Source organism: Salmo salar, chromosome 09 (genome assembly GCF_965601325.2).
Source record: "Salmo salar chromosome 09, fSalSal1, whole genome shotgun sequence".
Classification (NCBI taxonomy): domain Eukaryota; kingdom Metazoa; phylum Chordata; class Actinopteri; order Salmoniformes; family Salmonidae; genus Salmo; species Salmo salar.
In genome coordinates, this window is record NC_138299.1 from 83,047,968 (window position 1) to 83,071,575 (window position 23,608).

Here is a 23,608-nt window from a genome sequence, read left to right on the forward strand (position 1 = left end):
CTGTGATAGCTGGAAAGCCATAACAGACAATTTATGGAATTAATGTAAAAATGGTTATTTCCCTGTAGAAAATGACCAAGGAGCAGCTGTCGTGTGAGAAGACGGTCCTACAGAAGAACCTCCTGCACTACGAGGGACTGCATGGTCGACCTGTGACCAGAGAGGAGAGGCTGGTGGTCAAACCGCTGTACGACCGCTACCGTCTGGTCAAGCAGATGCTCACCCGCGCCAGCATCACCCCCATCATCGCTTCCCCCTCCAGCAAGCGACGCAACCAAACCCTGCAGCCCATCATCGAGGGAGAGACGGCCCACTTCTGTGATGAGATCAAGGAGGAGGAGGAGGGTGAGGTGGAGGAAGAGGAGGCCACCGCCAAGGAGGAGGAGGAGAGCAGTGTGGAGCTCCAGAGCTCAGGGTCGGAGGTGATCATGGCTCTAGACCCAGTGTTCCAGCCCCAGACCAGCTCCCAGAGACACAGAGACATTCTGCTCAGGCCCAAGATGGAGGAAACCTCTGGGAAACTGGCGCTGGACCTGCGCCTGTCCAGCGCCAACGCCTCGTCAATGTGAGCATACACACCTACACACACACACACACACACCTACACACACACACCTACACACACACACCTACACACACACACCTACACACACACACCTACACACACACACCTACACACACACACCTACACACACACACACACACACACACACACACACACACACACACACACACACACACACACACACACACACACACAACCATCACATCTGCATGCCACTACACTCCATTCACAACAGCCTCCTCATTCCTCAATAATCTGACAGTCACCAGTGTAAATCTGCCATGTAGTTTACTACATGGAAAACTGCACATCCAAACCCGAAAATGTCGGCCGTGGAGGTTAAATGGGCTCTAGCTCTGGCTGTCATATGACGTGTATTTAAAGCACCTGGAACAGGGTTGATGGCAATTAGAGGAGCTGGTCTGTGGAGTGTAAACTGGATAAGGCAGTAATCTGGCTAGGGGCGTGAGGGAGCACATAGCCCCAGGTGGCAGGTAGCCTAGTGGTTAGGGTGTTGGGCCAGTAACCGAAAGGTTGCTGGATCGAATCCCCGAGCTGACAAGGTAAAAATCTGTCGTTCTGCCCCTGAACAAGGCAGTTAACCCACTGTTCCCCGGTAGGCCGTCATTGTAAATAAGAATTTTTTCTTAACTGACTTGCCTAGTTAAAAAAGCAGAGGGCTGCCAGGCCAGATTTAAGACCAGGCAGCAGAGGGCTACCAGGCCAGCTTTAAACCCAGGCAGCAGAGAGGACTGCCAGGCAAGCTTTAAGCCCAAGCAGCAGGACTGATTCAGGTGCAGTGATCGAAGGCAAAGATTATCTATTATATTGACAAGATAGCAGAGTGACCGCTCTAACAATGGAAATACAAGTCCTCAATGATTGAAGGCAGACAAGATCAGGTGGGACCATTCTAGCCAATAAGTGAGCAACAGTAGTTTTTGTCAAAGTTGCCGGAATGCCACTTGCATCCACTTATCAGTACATTTGTAACAGCCTAAACCCCTCAAACTCAACTCTGGACCTAGAAGCCAGTTTCAGTCCATGTTTCCTTCTAATCAAGGGCTGATTTAGACCTAGGACACCAGGTGGGTGCAATTAATGATCAGGTAGAACAGAAAACCAGCGGGCTCCGGCCCTCGTAGGGTAAGAGTTGAGTAACCCTGGCCTAAACATTACAAAACTTCTATTCGATCAAATAATTTGACGCTCTCATAGACCTCCATACAAAAAAGGTTTATCTCACACGGATAGATTTTGGGAATAGTAAATACTCTCGCTTAGCCTCTTCCTCTTTGCCCTAGGTACTGACCTAACCTGACCTCTATAATCTGGTCACTACCTGACCTAACCTCTGTAATCTGGTCACTACCTGACCTAACCTCTGTAATCTGGTCACTACCTGACCTAACCTCTGTAATCTGGTCACTACCTGACCTGACCTAACCTCTGCAATCTGGTCACTACCTGACCTGACCTAACCTCTGCAATCTGGTCACTACCTGACCTGACCTGACCTCTGTAATCTGGTCACTACCTAACCTGACCTCTGTAATCTGGTCACTACCTGACCTGTTTGCCAGGGCAACAGCAGTCACTTCCTGCTTCTAAACACACTCTGACTTCCTGGTTTAATCTCAGATGATAAAACCCATTAAGATGAAGAGAGAGAGAGAGGGAGAGATAAATATATATATATTTTAGAGGTCGACCGATTCAGATTTTTCAATGCCGATACCGATTATTGGAGGACCAATATATATTGGGGTGTGTGTGTGTGTGTGTGTGTGTGTGTGTGTGTGTGTCACTGAATGAACACTTTTATTTTAACTTAATATAATACATCAATAAAATCAATTTAGTCTCAAATAAATAATGAAACATGTTCAATTTGGTTTAAATAATGCAAAAACACAGTGTTGGAGAAGAAAGTAAAACTGCAATATGTGCCATGTAAAAAAGCTAACGTTTAAATTCCTTTCTCAGAACATGAGAACATATGAAAGCTGGTGGTTCCTTTTAACATTAGTCTTCAATATTCCCAGTTAAGACGTTTTAGGTTGTAGTTATTATAGGACTATTTCTCTCTATACCATTTGTATTTCATATACCTTTGGATGTTCTTATATTATTGCCAGCCTAATCTCGGGAGTTGAATGGCTTGAAGTCATAAACAGCGCAATGCTTGAAGCACAGCGAAGAGCTGCTGGCAAACGCAGGAAAGTGCTGTTTGAATGAATGCTTACGAGCCTGCTGCTGCCTACCACCGCTCAGTCAGACAGCTCTATCAAATATCAAATCATAGACTTAATATAATAAACACACAGAAATACGAGCTTTAGGTCATTAATATGGCCAAAACCCGGAAACTATCATTTCGAAAACAAAAGATTTATTCTTTCAGTGAAATACAGAACCGTTACGTATTTTAACTAACGGGTGGCATCCCTAAGTCTAACTATTGCTGTTACATTGCACAACCTTCAATGTTATTTCATAATTATGTACAATTCTGGTAAATTAATTACTGTCTTTGTTAGGAAGAAATGGTCTTCACACAGTTCGCAACGAGCCAGGCGACCCAAACTGCTGCATATACCCTGACTCTGCTTGCACAGAACGCAAGAGAAGTGACACAATTTCCCTAGTTAAAAGAAATTCATGTTAGCAGGCAATATTAACTAAATATGCAGGTTTTAAAAAATATAGTTCTGTATTGATTTTAAGAAAGGCATTGATGTTTATGGTTAGATACACATTGGTGCAACAACAGTGCTTTTTTCGCGAATGCGCTTGTTAAATCATCACCCGTTTGGCGAAGTAGGTTGTGATTCGATTATAAATGAACAGGCACTGCATCGATTATATGCAACGCAGGACAAGCTAGATAAACTAGTAATATCATCAACCATGTGAAGTTAACTAGCGATTATGTTAAGATTGATCGTTTTTCATAAGATAAGTTTAATGCTACCTAGCAACTTACCTTGGCTCCTTGCTGCACTTGCGTAACAGGTAGTTGGCCTGCCACGCAGTCTCCTCGAGAAGTTCAATGTAATCGGCCATAATCGGTGTCCAAAAATGCAGATGCCCTAATTAATCGGCATACCTCATTAATCGGTCGACCGCATATATATATATATATATATATATATAGAGAGAGAGAGACATTCAAGGGTTTTTCTTTATTTTTACTATTTTCTACATTGTAGAATAATAGTGAAGACATCAAAACTATGAAATGACACATGGATCATGTAGTAGTAACAAAAAGTGTTAAATACATTTTAATGTTTTAGATTTTTCAAAGTAGCCACGCTTTGACTTGACAGCTTTGCACACTTTTGGCATTCTCTCAACCAGCTTCATGAGGAAGGCTTTTCCAACAGTCTTGAACGAGTTCCCTGCTTTTCCTTCATTCTGTGGTCCAACTCATCCCAAACCATCTCAATTGGGTTGAGGTCAGGTGATTGTGGAAGCCAGGTCATCTGATGCAGCACTCCATCACTCTCCTTCTTGGTCAAATAGCCCTTACACAGCCTGAAGGTGTGTTGGGTCATTGTCCTGTTGAAAAACCAAAAACAAATTGATAGTACCACTAAGCGCAAACCAGATGGGATGGCGTATCGCTGCAGAATGCTGTGGTAGCCATGCTGGTTAAGTGTGCCTTGAATTCTAAATAAATCAGTGTCCCCAGCAAAGCACCATCACACCTCCTCCTCCATGCTTCATGGTGGGACCACACATACAGAGATCATCCGTTCATCTACTGCGTCTCACAAAGACACGGCGGTTGGAACCAAATTTCCACCGGTCTAATGTCCATTGATCGTGTTTCTTGGCCAAATCAAGTCTCTTGTTCTTATTGGTGTCCTTTAGTAGTTAGCATTTATTTGGGCTGCAATCTGAGGTGCAGTTAACGCTAATGAATTTATCCTCTGCAGCAGAGGTAACTCTGGGTCTTCCTTTCCTGTGGCGGTCCTCATGAGAGACCGTATCATCATAGTGCTTGATGGTTTTTGCGACTGCACTTGAAGAAACATTCAAAGTTCTTGAAATTTTCCGTATTGACTCACTTTCATGTCTTAAAATAATAATGGACTGTCATTTCTCTTTGTTTATTTGAGCTGTTCTTGCCATAATATGGACTTGGTCTTACCAAATAGGGCTATCTTCTGTATACCACCCCTACCTTGTCACAACACAACTGATTGGCTCATACACATTAAGGAAAGATATTCCACAAATTAACTTTTAACAAGGCACACCTGTTAATTGAAATGCATTCCAGGTGACTACCTCATGAAGCTGGTTGAGAGAATGCCAAGAGTGTGCAAAGCTGTCATCCAGGAAAAGGGTGGCTGGCTACTTTGAATAATTTCCAAATTGATTTGTTTAACACTTTTTTGGTTACTACATGATTCCATGTGTGTTATTTAATAGTTTTGATGTCTTAACTATTATTCTACAATGTAGAAAATAGTAAAAATAAAGAAAAACCCTTGAATGAGTAGGTGTCCAAACTTTTTGACTGGTACTGTACACACACACACACACACACACACACACACACACACACACACACACACACACACACACACACACTGTGTTCTACATTTAATTCTATGATGAAACTCCTGGTTGAGATTGTCATGATGACGCCTCCTGTACAGGCCTGAGCTCCTGGAGCAGCTGTGGAAGGCCCGGGCTGAAAAGAAGAAGCTAAGAAACACCATCCGCCAGTTTGAGGATGAGTTCTACCAGCAGAACGGCAGGTCGGTACACACACACACACACACACCCACCTACATACAGTGCATTCGGAAATTATTCAGACCCCCTTGACTTTTTCCACATTTTGTTACAGCCTTATTTTAAAATGGATAAAAGTATTTTTTTTCCCCTCATCAGTCTACACACGATACCCCATAATGACAAAGTGAAAACAGGTTTTTATAAATGTTTGCAAATGTATTAAAAATTAAAACAGAATTACCTTATTTACATAAGTATTCAGATCCTTTTCTATGAGACTCTAAATTGATATAATTGATATAATATAAGGTCCCAGAGTTGACAGTGCATGTCACAGCAAAAACCAAGCCATGAGGTCGAAGGAATTGTAGAGCTCCTAGACAGGATTGTGTCAAAGCACAGATCTGGGGAAGGGTACCAAAACATGTCTGCAGCATTGAAGGTCCCCAAGAACACAGTGGTCTCCATAATTCTTAAATGGAAGAAGTTTGGAACCACCAAGATTCTTCCTAGAGGTGGCCGCCTGGCCAAACTGAGCAATCGGGGGAGAAGGGCTTTGATCAGGCAGGTGACCAAGAACTCGATGGTCACTGTGACAGAGCTCCAGTTTTCCAAAAGGCACCTAAAGGACTCTGACCATGAGAAAAAAGATTCTCTGGTCTGATGAAACGAAGATCAAATCAAATCAAATCAAATTTATTTTTATATAGCCCTTCGTACATCAGCTGATATTCTCAAAGTGCTGTACAGAAACCCAGCCTAAAACCCCAAACAGCAAGCAAAGCATGTGAAAGAAGCACGGTGGCTAGGAAAAACTCCCTAGAAAGGCCAAAAACCTAGGAAGAAACCTAGAGAGGAACCAGGCTATGAGGGGTGGCCAGTCCTCTTCTGGCTGTGCAGGGTGGATATTATAACAGAACATGGTCAAAATGTTAAAATGTTAAAATGTTCATAAATGACCAGCATGGTCAAATAATAATAATCATAGTAGTTGTCGAGGGTGCAACAAGCACGTCCGGTGAACAGGTCAGGGTTCCATAGCCGCAGGCAGAACAGTTGAAACTGGAGCAGCAGCACGGCCAGGTGGACTGGGGACAGCAAGGAGTCATCATACCAGGTAGTCCTGAGGCATGGTCCTAGGGCTCAGGTCCTCCGAGAGAAAGACAGAAAGAGAGAAAGAGAGAATTAGAGAGAGCATATTTAAATACACACAGGACACCGGATAAGACAAGAGAAATACTCCAGATGTAACAGACTGACCCTAGCCCCCCGACACATAAACTACTGCAGCATAAATACTGGAGGCTGAGACAGGAGGGATCAGAAGACACTGTGGCCCCATCCGATGATACCCCCGGACAGGGCCAAACAGGCAGGATATAACCCCACCCACTTTGCCAAAGCACAGCCCCCACACCACTAGAGGGATGTCTCCAACCACCAACTTACCGTCCTAAGACAAGGCCGAGTATAGCCCACAACGATCTCCGCCATGGCACAACCCAAGGGGGGGGGGGGGGCGCCAACCCAGACAGGAAGACCACGTCAGTGACTCAACCCACTCAAGTGACGCACCCCTCCCATGGACGGCATGGAAGAACACCAGTAGGCCAGTGACTCAGCCTCTGTAAAAGGGTTAGAGGCAGAGAATCCCAGTGGAAAGAGGGGAACCGGCAAGGCAGAGACAGCAAGGGCGGTTCGTTGCTCCAGCCTTTCCGTTCACCTTCACACTCCTGGGCCAGACTATACTTAATCATAGGACCTACTGAAGAGATAAGTCTTCAGTAAAGACTTAAAGGTTGAGACTGAGTCTGCGTCTCTCACATTGGTAGGCAGACCATTCCATAAAAATGGAGCTCTATAGGAGAAAGCCCTACCTCCAGCCGTTTGCTTAGAAATTCTAGGGACAATTAGGAGGCCTGCGTCTTGTGACCGTAGCGTACGTGTAGGTATGTACGGCAGGACCAAATCGGAAAGATAGGTAGGAGCAAGCCCATGTAATGCTTTGTAGGTTAGCAGTAAAACCTTGAAATCAGCCCTTGCCTTAACAGGAAGCCAGTGTAGGGAGGCTAACACTGGAGTAATATGATCAAATTTTTTGGTTCTAGTCAGGATTCTAGCAGCCGTATTTAGCACTAACTGAAGTTTATTTAGTGCTTTATCCGGGTAGCCGGAAAGTAGAGCATTGCAGTAGTCCAGCCTAGAAGTAACAAAAGCATGGATTAATTTTTCTGCGTCATTTTTGGACAGAAAATTTCTGATTTTTGCAATGTTACGTAGATGGAAAAAAGCTGTCCTTGAAACAGTCTTGATATGTTCTTCAAAAGAGAGATCAGGGTCCAGAGTAACGCCGAGGTCCTTCACAGTTTTATTTGAGACGACTGTACAACCATCCAGATTAATTGTCAGATTCAACAGAAGATCTCTTTGTTTCTTGGGACCTAGAACAAGCATCTCTGTTTTGTCCGAGTTTAAAAGTAGAAAGTTTGCAGCCATCCACTTCTTTATGTCTGAAACACAGGCTTCTAGCGAGGGCAATTTTGGGGCTTCACCATGTTTCATTGAAATGTACAGCTGTGTGTCGTCTGCATAGCAGTGAAATTTAACATTATGTTTTCGAATGACATCCCCAAGAGGTAAAATATATAGTGAAAACAATAGTGGTCCTAAAACGGAACCTTGAGGAACACCGAAATTTACAATTGATTTGTCAGAGGACAAACCATTCACAGAGACAAACTGATATCTTTCCGACAGATAAGATCTAAACCAGGCCAGAACTTGTCCATGTAGACCAATTTGGGTTTCCAATCTCTCCAAAAGAATGTGGTGATCGATGGTATCAAAAGCGGCACTAAGATCTAGGAGCACGAGGACAGATGCAGAGCCTCGGTCTGACGTCATTAAAAGGTCATTTACCACCTTCACAAGTGCAGTCTCAGTGCTATGATGGGGTCTAAAACCAGACTGAAGCGTTTCGTATACATTGTTTGTCTTCAGGAAGGCAGTCAGTTGCTGTGCAACAGCTTTTTCTAAAATTTTGGAGAGGAATGGAAGATTCGATATAGGCCGATAGTTTTTTATAATTTCTGGATCAAGATTCGGCTTTTTCAAGAGAGGCTTTATTACTGCCACTTTTAGTGAGCTTGGTACACATCCGGTGGATAGAGAGCCGTTTATTATGTTCAACATAGGAGGGCCAAGCACAGGAAGCAGCTCTTTCAGTAGTTTAGTTGGAATAGGGTCCAGTATGCAGCTTGAGGGTTTGGAGGCCATGATTATTTTCATCATTGCGTCAAGAGATATAGTACTAAAACACTTTAGTATCTCCCTTGATCCTAGGTCCTGGCAGAGTTGTGCAGACTCAGGACAATGGAGCTTTGGAGGAATACCCAGATTTAAAGAGGAGTCTGTAATTTGCTTTCTAATGATCATGATCTTTTCCTCAAAGAAGTTCATAAATTTATTACTGCTGAAGTGAAAGCCATCCTCCATTTGCGAAGGCTGCTTTTTAGTTAGCTTTGCGACAGTATCAAAAAGAAATTTCGGATTGTTCTTATTTTCCTCAATTAAGTTGGAAAAATAGGATGATCGAGCAGCAGTAAGGGCTCTTCGATACTGCACGGTACTGTCTTTCCAAGCTAGTCGGAAGACTTCCAGTTTGGTGTGGCGCCATTTCCGTTCCAATTTTCTGGAAGCTTGCTTCAGAGCTCGTGTATTTTCTGTATACCAGGGAGCTAGTTTCTTATGACAGATGTTTTTAGTTTTTAGGGGTGCAACTGCATCTAGGGTATTGCGCAAGGTTAAATTGAGTTCCTCGGTTAGGTGGTTAACTGATTTTTGTCCTCTGACGTCCTTGGGTAGGCAGAGGCAGTCTGGAAGGGCATCAAGGAATCTTTGGGTTGTCTGAGAATTTATAGCACGACTTTTAATGCTCCTTGGTTGGGGTCTGAGCAGATTATTTGTTGCAATTGCAAACGTAATAAAATGGTGGTCCGATAGTCCAGGATTATGAGGAAAAACATTTAGATCCACAACATTTATTCCATGGGACAAAACTAGGTCCAGAGTATGACTGTGGCAGTGAGTAGGTCCAGAGACATGTTGGACAAAACCCACTGAGTCGATGATGGCTCCGAAAGCCTTTTGGAGTGGGTCTGTGGACTTTTCCATGTGAATGTTAAAGTCACCAAAAATTAGAATATTATCTGCTATGACTACAAGATCCGATAGGAATTCAGGGAACTCAGTGAGGAACACTGCATATGGCCCAGGAGGCCTATAAACAGTAGCTATAAAAAGTGAGTGAGTAGGCTGCATAGATTTCATGACTAGAAGCTCAAAAGACGAAAACGTCATTGTTGTTTTTTTTTTTGTAAATTGAAATTTGCTATCGTAAATGTTAGCAACACCTCCGCCTTTGCCGGATGCACGGGGGGGGTATGGTCACTAATGTAACCTGGGGGTGAGGCCTCATTTAACACAGTAAATTCATCAGGCTTAAGCCATGTTTCAGTCAGGCCAATCACATCAAGATTATTATCAGTGATTAGTTCATTGACTATAACTGCCTTGGAAGTGAGGGATCTAACATTAAGTAACCCAATTTTGAGATGTGAGGTATCACAATCTCTTTCAATAATGGCAGGAATGGAGGAGGTCTTTATACTAGTGAGATTGCTAAAGCGAACACCGCCATTTTTAATTTTGCCCAACCTAGATCGAGGCACAGACACGGTCTCAATGGGGAAAGCTGAGCTGACTACACTGACTGTGCTAGTGGCAGACTCCACTAAGCTGGCAGGCTGGCTAACAGCCTGCTGCCTGGCCTGCACCCTATTTCATTGTGGAGCTAGAGGAGTTAGAGCCCTGTCTATGTTCGTAGATAAGATGAGAGCACCCCTCCAGCTAGGATGGAGTCCGTCACTCCTCAACAGGCCAGGCTTGGTCCTGTTTGTGGGTGAGTCCCAGAAAGAGGGCCAATTATCTACAAATTCTATCTTTTGGGAGGGGCAGAAAACAGTTTTCAACCAGCGATTGAGTTGTGAGACTCTGCTGTAGAGCTCATCACTCCCCCTAACTGGGAGGGGGCCAGAGACAATTAATCGATGCCGACACATCTTTCTAGCTGATTTACACGCTGAAGCTATGTTGCGCTTGGTGACCTCTGACTGTTTCATCCTAACATCGTTGGTGCCGACGTGGATAACAATATCTCTATACTCTCTACACTCGCCAGTTTTAGCTTTAGCCAGCACCGTCTTTAGATTAGCCTTAACGTCGGTAGCCCTGCCCCCTGGTAAACAGTGTATGATCGCTGGATGATTAGTTTTAAGTCTAATACTGCGGGTAATGGAGTCGCCAATGACTAGGGTTTTCAATTTGTCAGAGCTAATGGTGGGAGCCGTCGGCGTCTCAGACCCCACAACGGGAGGAGTAGAGACCAGAGAAGTCTCGGCCTCCGACTCCGACTCGCTTAATGGGGAGAACCGGTTGAAAGTTTCTGTCGGCTGAATAAGCGACACCGGTTGAGCATTCCTACAGCGTTTCCCTCCAGAAGCCATGAGAAAGATGTCCGGCTGCGGGGACCGTGCGAGGGGGTTTATACTAACGTTACTATCTGTACTTACTGGTGGCACAGACGCTGTTTCATCCTTTCCTACACTGAAATTACCCTTGCCTAACGATCGCGTCTGAAGCTGGGCTTGCAGCACAGCTATCCTTGCCGTAAGGCGATCGTTCTCCTGTATATTATAAGTACAACGACTGCAATTAGAAGGCATCATGTTAATGTTACTTAGCTTCGGCTGTTTGAAGTCCTGACGAACCATGTCCAGATAAAACCTCCGGGGTGAAAAAGTTGAATGAAAAAAGTTGAGTGAGGGAAAAAGTAAAAATATACGGTAATGAAAAAGTAAAAAACCGTCAGGTATCAAAGTAAGATCGGCAACAAAAACGCACAGCAGCGTAAACAAGTCTGCAAGTTGTGACCGGAAATAGTCTCTCTGCCTGAATGCCAAGCGTCACTACTGGAGGAAACCTGGCACCATCCCTACAGTGAAGCGCGGTGGTGGCAGCATCATGCTGTGCAGGATGTTTTTCAGCGGCAGGGACTGGGAGACTCGTCAGGATCGAGGGAAAGATGTAGCATCATACCCAAGAAGACTCAAGGCTGTAATCGCTGCCAAAGGTGCTTCAACAAAGTACTGAATAGGGTCTGAATACTTATGTAAATTGGATATTTCCGTTTTTTTTATACATTTGCAAACATTTCTAAAAACCTGTTTGCTTTGTCATTGCGGGGTATTGTGTGTAAATTGATGAGGGGGGAAAGCAATTGAAACTATTTTAGAATAAGGCTGTAATGTAAAAAAAAATGTGGAAAAAGTAAAGGGGTCTGAATACTTTACGAATGCACTGTACAGGGATGTTGAAACTTTAGTACCTGCGTCATCCCCCCACCATGACAGACAGATGAAGCGCTTGGGATGACTAGTTGAGTTGTCTCAGACAGTGCTCCTGTCTTATTTACTACAACAGTTTCTTTGTTTATGATTGTTCAGCCTTCCGACGCAGTAAACAACCAGCACGTATCCAACTGGTGTCTCAGGCCTTCTCCCTTTCCCTCGACAGGAACGTCCAGAAGGAGGACAGGCTACCCATGATGGACGAGTACAAAGAGTATAAACGGATCAAAGCCAAACTGCGCCTGCTGGAGGTGCTCATCAGCAAGCAGGATTCCTCTAAGTCTATCTAGAGAGAGAGAGGAGGGAGGGAGGGAGGCCACCCTGCTTCTTTCCATCCACCTGACTGAAGGTCCCCCATCTCACCCCTACATGGCCCCTCCCTTTTCAACCATCCTCCTACCTGCACCCCTGAGAGATGGCACAGCATCCACCGTATCTCACTACTGTCTCCCCAAAACCACCCATCAGATTCTGCCATCCCCAGCTAATGTTCAGTGTAGGCTCCTTTCTAAGGACTGATGAAGAAGAGACATCTTCATCCCACCAGTCAAGACTCGACACACCCTTTTGATTTCTTTCTACCTGTTTTATTCAGAGGAATTCCCTCTTCCTCTTTAGAGTTTAGTTTTTGTTTAAACTTTTTTTTTCTTCATTAACTTCATATATGGTAGTTTCTCATACTGAGAAATCCTATTTGACAGGAGCGTGTAGCGTGTTGTAGTCGCCCGGCCACAAAATGAACTCTCCCTCCCTCCCTCAGAGCAAGGACACTGCTCATTCTATTTCAGATATTGATTCAGTTAACCAACTCCATCGTCATCCTTCAACACTAGGAGGTTTTTTGTGTAGTCTTGAGTGAAGAAAAAAAAAGTTATTAATTCATGTATGTTTTCTTGTACATAAATATTTACACAAATGTTTCTATGTTACAGTATGTCATTTTTCTTTAATGAAGAAATTCTCTCAAGTTTGAAAACAAACTTACAGTTTTAAGTATTTTATTCTATTCCAATTGTTCTATTATTACACAATTGCCAGTATGGAAACTGAGCGAGTTTTATCAGTTGGGACTGGTTGGGCTCATCCTTTCTGTTTTTAGATTTTAATATTCAGTCATCACTGAAAGGAGTTTGACACACCAGGTGGGCAGGACAGCCAGTTAGGTTCATCACTTAGCATTGTTACCTTAACCGTCTCCATTTTCTGCCAATAAGGCTGGATGGCTTGACTTTAGTATATAAATATGTCCCCATTTTTATTTTATTTTTTATATAAATATGCGTTCAACTTCAGTTGCAGAGTGGATCTTTGTGAGGTGTCTTATTGAGTTGGCTCTGATCTAAAGCTGTTCCAACTGCATCAGTATTATGCTAAATACAGCATATGGCAGTGTGAGAGCGTGATGACACTGGTTGGTGGAGTGTATGGGATATGTCCCATAGTGAGCCAGAGTTTTTGGCCAGCCAATGTAGAGCCAGGTCATTGTCAGGTCCTGGGGAGTTGTCTGACCACAGAGCTCTGAGAAGGCTTTACCACGGCCAAGCAGAACCAATGGCACCTCGACCCCTAACATCAACAATTTGACCCTGTCCCTATTTATCCCAAAGTTCTTATGGGCTTCATTTGAAAGGTCACATGCAACTACAACAGAGTCAAAGTGATGCATGTTTGGAATGACACTGGGTTGTGTCTGGGCTTTTGGCGTCATGCCTCCTGCCTGCCACTCCGTAGATATTATCGACCCCAACCTTTTGACCCCTAGCTAAACTAGCAGTCAGCCCCGGGGCAGCCTCACATCACTATCCTTCAGAAGCTTTCTGGATTTGACAAGACCAAGCAGGAACTTTGTCTGTTCAAATGACTAGTTCTAGTCCTGGCGATAAAATACACAAACCATTTAAGATCTGTTGTAGACTACATGCCTACGCACTCCTTAGGGCGGGGTGGGGAATTACTGCTGTAGGCTAGTTGTCCAGGAATGGTTTGGAATGAGAAGACATCCCCAGTGGCACTGACTTTAAAGATCTGCATCTGTTTCAGCAGGTAGAATATTGTCAGACCAACACACCCAGAATGACGGAATTTAGTCTTGCCTGAAGGACGTTTGCGCTGAACCAGGAGTTTGGCCTTCGTCTCTCACTGGGACAAAACAAAGTCCTGTAACCTTTGTTTGGGTTGGCAGGGTTTGGTGTACTCTATGTACGGGTGAACAGTGTGGAGAGGTTCTAGAAGTTATTTGCACAGCATTCTGAGAATGCAGCCCTTGTTTTGTTTGTAGATTGGTTCCTTTGTTTTAGAAGCACAATTTATATCGAAGGATGAACGTCAGAATTTGTATTATTTTGAACACGTTTGGCCGTTTTACTTTCTGAGATGTTCAAACATGAGTGTTTTTTTTAATGACCATTATTTAGTCTAATCTTTTTTGTAACCTCTCACTAATACTTCTATACAGTGTAGAATCTGTAGTGGATTGGAATCTTCAGTGTTTTGTATAAGCTAGACATTAGTTGGCTTGCATGGCAAAGATTTGTATTGTTTCTATTTTTGTGCCATGAAGATCAAGCAATAAATTAGCGTTGAGGCCTGTATCAATGGAATGTGGGGCCTTGTTAAACCCTGTATGTGCATTTTCTGAGTATATGGCTGATTAATGTTTAATCTATTAATGGAACTAGCTGTTTTCTACCTTGCAGACCAACCCATGAAACTCTGTCACTTGACTATAACTGCTGTGAGAGTTCCACTGCGACACAGTTTTCTGTCTGCAAAACCAGCATTTTTATCATTTTTGTTGTCAGCATAATGTTGTTTGGGGCACTGCTTAAACCAAATGTGACAAGATTATCAATGTGGAGACATAGATGGAGGCACATTTGGACCGAACATTCCGATTATATTATTTAAGAGTGAAATTGGTCGATCGATTTGTTATTTCAATGTCAAATTGTCAAGGGCTTTTTTACTAGATGATTTTTGCATTGTACCTGCAGAGCCTGTTCATAGTCCCAGGCCATCCCACGCATGTTTGTTTTTCTGACCCAGGGGGCCGGTGGCAGGTTGCATCAACTGACCAGCCGATCAGCAACTGGCTCCCAGAGCTTCTATCTGTGGACCTACCTGTGTTTTACATCTATGCTGAACAAAAAATGTAAACTCAACATGTAAAGTGTTGGTTTCAAGAGCTGAAATTAAAGATCCCTGAAATGTTCCATATGAACAAAAAGCGTATTTCTCTCATGTTGTGCATTTGTTTACATCCCTGTTCATGAGCGTTTATCCTTTTGCCAAGATAATCCATCCAGCTGACAGGTGTGGCATATCAAGAAGCTGATTAAACAACATGATCATTACACAGCTGCATCTTGTGCTGGGGACAATAAAATGCCACTCTAAATGTGCAGTTGTCACACAACACAATGCCACAGATGTCTCAAGTTGAGGGAGCGTGCATGGCTTATGTTAGAGAAATTAACATTAAATTCTCTGGCAACAGCTCTGGTGGACTTTTCTTGCAGTTGTTTTAGCAGTATGTCCAACAGGCCTCACAACCACAGACCACGTGTAACCACGCCAGCCCAGGACCTCCACATCCAGCTTCTTCACCTGCGGGATCATCCGAGACCAGAAACCCAGACAGATGATGAAACTGAGTATTTCTGTCTGTAATAAAGCCCTTTTGTGGGGGAAAAACTAATTCTGATTGGCTGGGCCTGGCTCCGCAGTAGAAAACAATATTGATTTCACATGACTGGACAGGGGCGTCGCCATAGTTGGGCATAGGCCCACCCACTTGGGAGCCCTAATCTATGGATTTCACATGACTGGGCAGGGGCGCAGCCATGTGAAATCCACAGATTAGGGCCTAATTTATTTCAATTGACTGATTATATGAAGTGTAACAGAGTAAAATCTTTGAAATTGTTGCATGTGTTTATTTTTGTTCAGTATGTATGTATATGTTTGTGAATACTTGTTTTCCTTTATTTACAAATTATGAAGTAAAATCAGAAATTACGTATACAAAAATAAAGATTATAATTTACATGCCTTTTTGCTGAAGTTGTCTTCTTGGGTTCAACCTGAGGGGAAAGGTTACATTAACCAGATACAAATACATTAGCTTTATTGACAAATGTACTGCAACGTATAAAGCCCAGTATCCATGCAGCATCTAGGTGGTTTGCAGTCCATTGAGTCAGGTGAAGGCTATTAAGAGCTGAAATGTGTTTTTATGGAGGCCAGAGATGTCTGTGAGGAGAGGGTGACCATGACCCGGCAGAATGAGAGGAAAAACTCCTGAGTCTGCAGAGAATGGAGGTCAGCACGCAAGGCCACAGTTGGAACAAGCTCGATCTGTGATATATTACACCAGAAGCCCCATTTATACCTGCTTTTAACATGTGTCCTGATCTTGTCCACATTGATAGTGCCCACATTTTCAGGCAGGTGTAAACAATCAAAAGACACGTGATTAGATCTTAGTGACCACCTCTGGATATCTTACAAGTGTAGACAGATTTGGACAGAGAAACCATTTAAATCATTATCCACCTCCTAAAATCATTGACAGATGGCACCATTGACTGATTACATCAATACGTTTCTTTCAAAATAATATTGATTTATTGTAAGAATAGCTGTGAAATAATTTGCATAAAGGAAGGGACCAGGATATCAGTGGATGGAAAACACTTTAATACCATGTGTAAATACATTTCTTGAAATGTGGCCACAATCAGAATGTAGACAAGATCATGACAAAGGACCCATTTTAGCACCAGGGAAGTGTAAACAGGGCTAGGGATACACATAAATCCATCTCCCTGGGCCCCTGAATTACCATAGTACATGTTGATCAGCTGACCATATGTAGGCTTTATCAAATTAATCTTTAACTAAATGTAGTGAATGATCAATGTATCCATGAGACAAAAATTTTAAAATGTCATTGCCAATCACACACTACCAGGGGAAAGAGCATGACCAGGTTGTCTTTTTTTATGTGTTACTGCTGCCCTCTAGTGTTCACAACCAACACTAAAACTTGAGTAAAACTAAAGTCACGCTTTATTTGGAGAGTCGCCCTAGATGGCCAATAGATCCTCAAACTACAAAGTGCAACAATTTGTTTGGGTTAAGATTATGGCTACGGTCAGGGTTGAGCTGGGTGTGGACATGAAGCCATTCTAAGGGTTAGGGTTGCAGTTAGGATAGGATAGGGTTGAGGTTATGAAAAGATTAGGACCAGGGTCAGGGTTGCGGTTATGGTGGGTTAGGACTAGGGTTAGGGTTATGGTTAAACTAGGGGAAAACTGACCTTAAAGAGGACAAGCAAAGCTCAGGCACGTGCTCTCTAATTCTATTGCTCCTAGGGATCCATCTTTCTAAAAGTTTTTGTATAAGAAGTGTGAAAACATTCCCAGAGGAAGGTTAAGGGAAGAGCCAAGACCTGGTCTAGTAACCTCTATCTAATGAACCCTTTGAACCTTTCACCTATTACTACCTGTCAGGGCAATGAGATTGAGACTGTAACCTCATATAAATATCTTGGAATCTTCCTCTCGTTGTTGTATGTCTCTCATTAAACCATCGCAGGTGACCCCTCTGAGCTCTCGGCCTCCATTGATCCCTCAGGCAAACAAACGCCCCATGTTTTCCCACTCTCTCCTGACCAAAGCAGGAAGTTGCAATAGGCCTGTGCAACCCAAGGTTTGAAACCAGCACAAACAGAAACCCTCTGAAACCTAATCCTAGACTAACTTTAACCTTAACTCTAACCTTAACCCTAACCTTAACCCTAACCTTAACCCTTACCCTAGCTTCATGTCCACATCCCAGCTCAACCCTAACTTAATGTCCATACTCTGGTTCAACACAGCCTAGCTTCATGTCCACATCCCAGCTCAACCCTAACTTAATGTCCATACTCTGGTTCAACACAGCCTAGCTTCATGTCCACATCCCAGCTCAACCCTAACTTAATGTCCATACTCCGGTTCAACACAGCCTAGTTTCATGTCCACACCCCGGTTCAACCCTTACACTAGCAAACTGTTTCATATCAACAGTTGCGGTTGATAGTTTAATGATTGAGTATCTATAGACCAAATAAGGCTCTCCAAATACAGTTTGACCAACGCGTCTTCATTTCTAGCTTCTGAATTACTCATTACCACTGAGCAGACACTTTTATCCAAAGTATTTTAGTAACTACACTGAACAAAAATATAAACGCAACATTCAACCATTTCAAAGATATGACTTACAGTTCATAAAAGGAAATCAGTCAATTGAAAAACATTCATTATACCCTGATCTATGGATTTCACGACTGGGCAGGGGTGCAGCCTTAGGTGGGATTGGGAGGGCATAGGCCCACCACCTGGCAGCCGGGCCCAGCTAATCAGAATGTGTTTTTCCCCATAAAAGGGCTTTATTAAAGACAGAAGTACTCCTCAGCACACCAATTCTCTGGCAACAGCTCTGGTGGACATTCCTGCAGTCAGCATGCCAATTGCGTGCTCCCTCAAAACTTAAGACATCTGTGGCCTTGTGTTGTGTGACAAAACTGCACATTTTAAAGTGGCCTTTAATCCCCAGCACAAGGTGCACCTGTGTTATGATCATGCTATTTAATCCACCTCTTGATACGCCACACGTCAGGTGGATGGATTATCTTGGCAAATGAGAAATGCTAACTAACAGGGATGTAAACAAAATGAGAAATTAACTTTTTGTTCTTATGGAACATTTCTGGGATTTTTTATTTCATTTCATGAAACAAGGGACCAACACTTTACATGTTGTATTTATATTTTTGTTCAGTGTACATAGGATCCCTGTGGGACTGGAACACACAACTTTAGGCCACGCAATGCAAGTTTTAAAGGCAATGTTTCTGCAAGCAATGTTCGCAGAGACCACATTCACAGTTAACGCTGCATATGTTGGCTCAATCGGAAATATTGCATTGTCTAAATCGCCGATGGGATTGAATCCCAGCTTTGATATTGCAACTTGCTAGTGTGCTATACTCTTATCAGAGTAATATATCATTGTCGAATTATAGAATATTTCACAAAAAGACAGACACCACATCTATGTAAAAAAAAATATCCATATATACAGTTGAAGTGGGAAGTTTACATACACCTTAGCCAAATACATTTAAACTCCGTTTTTCAAAATTCCTGACATCTAATCCAAGTAAGAATTCCCTGTTTTAGGTCAGTTAGGATCACCACTTTATTTTAAGAATGTGAAATGTCAGAATAATAGTCGAGAGAATGATTTATATCAGCTTTTATTTCTTTCATCACATTCCCAGTGGGTCAGAAGTTTACATACACTACACTCAAATAGTATTTGGTAGCATTGCCTTTAAATTCTTAAACTTGGGTCAAACGTTTCAGGTAGCCTTCCACAAGCTTCCAACAATAAGTTAGGAGGAATGGGCCAAAATTCACCCGACAGGGCTGGTGTAATTGAGTCAGGTATAAGTCTCCTTGCTCGCACACGCTTTTTCAGTTCTGCCCTCAAATTTTCTATAGGATTGAGGTCAGGGCTTTGCAACGGCCACTCCAATACCTTGACTTTGTTGTCCTTAAGCCATTTTGTCACAACTTTGGAATTATGCTTGGGGTCATTGTCCATTTGGAAGACCCATTTGCGACCAAGCTTTAACTTCCTGACTGATGTCTTGAGATGTTATTTCAATATATCCACAATTTTCCTTCTTCATGGTGCCATCTATTTTGTGAAGTGCACCAGTCCCTCCTGCAGCAAAACACCCCCACAACATGATGCTGCCACCCCCGTGCTTCAAGGTTGGGATGGTGTTCTTCGGCTTGCAAGCCTCCCCCTTTTTCTTCCAAACATAATGATGTTCATTATGGCCAAACAGTTCTATTTTTGTTTCATCAGACCAGAGGACATTTCTCCAAAAAGTATGATCTTTGTCCCCATGTGCAGTTGCAAACCATAGTCTAGCTTTTTTGGGGCGGTTTTGGAGCAGTGGCTTCTTCCTTACTGAGCAGCCTTTCAGGTTATGTCGATATAGGACTCGTTTTACTGTGGATATAGATAATTTTGTACCCGTTTCCTCCAGCATCTTCACAAGGTCCTTTGCTGTTGTTCTGGGATTGATTTGCGCTTTTCGCACCAAAGTACCTTCAACTCTAGGAGACAGAACGCGTCTCCTTCCTGAGCGGTATGACGGCTGTGTGGTCCCATGGTGTTTATACTTGCGTACTATTGTTTGTACAGATGAACGTGGTACCTTCAGGTGTTTGGAAATTGCTCCCAAGGATGAACCAGACTTGTGGAGGTAAACCATTTTTTTTCTGAGGTCTTGGCTGATTTCTTTTGATTTTCCCATGATGTCACGCAAAGAGGCACGGAGTTTGAAGGTAGGCCTTGAAATACATCGACAGGTACACCTCCAATTGACTCAAATGATGTCAATTAGCCTATATGAAGCTTCTAAAGCCATGAAAATATTTTCTGGAATTTTCCAAGCTGTTTAAAGGCAGTCAACTTAGTGTTTGTGAACTTCTGACCCATTGGAATTGTGATACAGTGAATTATAAGTGAAATAATCTCTTAACAATTGTTGGAAAAATTATTTGAGTCATACACAAAGTAGATGTCCTAACCGACTTGCCAAAACTATAGTTTGTTAACAAGAAATTTGTGGAGTGGTTGAAAAATGAGTTTTAATGACTCCAACCTAAGTGTATTTAAACTTCCGACTTCAACTGTATTTATTCAGTTACACAGTACCAGTCAAAAGTTTGGACACACCTATTCATTCAAGGGTTTTTCTTTATTTTTACTATTTTCTACATTGTAGAATAATAGTGAAGACATCAAAACTATGAATTGACACATATGGAATCCTGTAGTAACCAAAAAAGTGTTAAACAAATTAAAATCTATTTTAGATTCTTCAAAGTAGCCACACTTTGCCTTGATGACAGCTTTGCACACTCTTGGCATTCTCTCAACCAGCTTCATGAGGAATGCTTTTCCAACAGTCTTGAAGGAGTTCCCTGCTTTCCCTTCACTCTGCGGTCCAACTCATCCCAAACCATCTCAATTGGGTTGAGGTTGGGTGACTGTGGACGCCAGGTCATCTGATGCAGCACTCCATCACTCTAATTCTTGGTCAAATAGCTCTTACACAGCCTGGAGGTGTGTTTTGGGTCATTGTCCTGTTGAAAAACAAATGATAGTCCCACTAAGCGTAAACCAGATGGGATGGTGTATCGCTGCAGAATGCTGTGGTAGCCATGCTGGTTAAGTGTGCCTTGAATTCTAAATAAATCAGTGTCACCAGCAAATCACCCCCACACCATCACACCTCCTCCTCCATGCTTTACGGTGGGAACCACATATGCAGAGAACCACATATCCGTTCACCTACTCTGCATCTTTCAAAGACACGGCAGTTGGAACCAAAATTTACACTGGTCTAGAAGTCTCTTCTTCTTATTGGTGTCCTTTAGTTGTGGTTTCTTCGCAGCATTTCGACCATGAAGCCCTGATTCACGCAGTCTCCTCTGAACAGTTGATGTTGAGATGTGTCTGTTACTTGAACTCTGTGAAGCTTTTATTTGGGCTGCAATTTCTGAGGCTGGTAACTAATGAACTTATCCTGTGCAGCAGAGGTAACGCTGCTGCTACTCTCTTTTATCTATGCATAGGCACTTTAATAACTCTACCTACATGTACATATTACCTCGACTAACCTGTGCCCCCGCACATTGACTCCGTACCGGTACCACCTGTATAGAGCCTCGTTATTGTTATTTTACTGCTGCTCTTTAATTATTTGTTACTTATCTTTTTCTTTTTTTTAAACTGCATTGTTGGTTTAGGGCTTGTAAGTAACCATTTCACATGTGACAAATACAATTTTATTTGAACTCTGGGTCTTCCTTTCCTGTGGCGGTCCTCATGAGAGCCAGTTTCATCATAGCACTTGGTGGTTTTTGCAACTGCACTTGAAGAAACTTTCAAAGTTCTTGAAATTTTCCAGATTAAGACATGAAGGTCAGTCAAAGTAATGATGGACTGTCGTTTCTCTTTGCTTATTTGAACTGTTCTTGCGATAATATGGACTTGGTATTTTACCAAATAGGGCTATCTTCTGTATACCAACCCTACCTTGTCACTGATTGGCTCAAACGTATTAAGAAGAAATTCCATTAATTAACTTTTAACAAGGCACACCTGTTCATTGAAATCCATTCCAGGTGACTACCTCATGAATCTGGTTGAGAGAATGCCAAGAGTGCGCAAAGCTGTCATCAAGGCAAAGGGTGGCTACTTTGATAGCTCTCAAATAAAAACATATCAAAATATATGTTTAACACTGACTACTACATGATTCCATGTGTTATTTCATTGTTTTGATGTCTTCACTATTATTCTACAATGTAGAATAGTAAAAAGAAAATAAAAACCCTGGAATGAGTAGGTGTGTCCAAACTTTTGACTAGTACTGTATATAAAGATTAACACCATACACAGTCCCTACTGAATCCTAAGATCCCATACAGTATCGTGTTAATGTTCAGCACTGTTAGACAATGATTCAAGGCCACACTTCCCCCACTTAAAATGCAAGGCCATTTTTATTGGTCATAAACCGAGCAGCTGAAGATATATGAGGACAGGTTGGGTGGAATGGAAGCAGTAAGGCCATACAGGGTTTTGGACACCCATGGTCTGTAAACCCAGGCTGGTGTTGTTATGCAGGTTCAGTGCAGGTCCCTGAGTGGTCCACCTCTGACCTCTGTCTGCACCTCTCCACAGGGACCCTGGGAAGATCTCAATTGCATACTCCTTGCGTCCTCTCTCCTCAAATACTATTGGATGAGAAGGTCAGAGGGGAGGGTCCTCTGGCTTTCTCATCCAATGGGTTTTGAGAAGGAGACAAGGAGAGAGGACGCAAAGTATGCAATTGAGATCTTCTCCCTGTGACCCTGCTCAGTCTAGGATTGTCAGTGACATGCTGTAGATACAGCTAGTAGAAATACGTGGTGTATCACTATTCCCACCAATACAGAAAGTAGCCCTACATTCCGTATGACAAGTGGCTTGAAATGTAATGTACAAAGCCACAAACATGGCTGCTGAGCTGATGGCATTCACTAATAAAGTCACTGACAACTACAGATGTCATCCTCATACACTCCCAGTCTGAGTCCCACACACACACGAACACACACACACATCTCCTACCAATCCACATCTTACAATGGTGGCTCACAGTCAGCTGCATAGTCCAAGTGAATAAAAAGCCAGGTTAGTTTCAGTAGCATTGAAAGTGTAAAGTAAGTCTGCTCATGGTGATTTGGAGGGGACCTTGGTTCTATGACGAGAGGCAGATGTTCTAGAAATTCACATGAAAAATGGAACCACCATAACCATGTTTCCAAATGGAACCACCGTAACCATGTTTCCAAATGGAACCAGCGTAACCATGTTCCCAAATGGAACCACCGTAACCATGTTTCCAAATGGAACCAGCGTAACCATGTTCCCAAATGGAACCACCGTAACCATGTTCCCAAATGGAACCACCGTAACCATGTTTCCAAATGGAACCACCGTAACCATGTTTCCAAATGGAACCACCGTAACCATGTTCCCAAATGGAACCACCGTAACCATGTTTCCAAATGGAACCACCGTAACCATGTTCCCAAATGGAATCACCGTAACCATGTTCCCAAATGGAACCAGCGTAACCATGTTTCCAAATGGAACCACCATAACCATGTTCCCAAATGGAACCACCGTAACCATGTTT

The 23,608-nt window shown here is 42.8% G+C and overlaps 1 protein-coding gene across 5 annotated transcripts in view; it reads left to right on the forward strand.

The window, feature by feature from the left end:
• LOC106611968 (protein FAM13B) overlaps window positions 1–15,837 on the forward strand; it is an 81,503-nt gene extending 65,666 nt beyond the window's left edge. For 4 of the 5 annotated variants that reach the window (XM_014212686.3, XM_082955974.1, XM_082955972.1 and 1 more), the window contains 3 exons: window positions 69–565; window positions 5,239–5,340; window positions 11,954–15,837. In XM_014212686.3, coding sequence (XP_014068161.3) covers window positions 69–565; window positions 5,239–5,340; window positions 11,954–12,077 — 723 coding nt within the window. In that variant the 3' untranslated portion in view covers window positions 12,078–15,837. Of the gene's footprint in view, window positions 1–68; window positions 566–5,238; window positions 5,341–11,883 lie in introns of all 5 variants that reach the window. The other variant, XM_082955973.1, reaches the window with a different exon arrangement.
• Window positions 15,838–23,608: the final 7,771 nt, after the last annotated feature.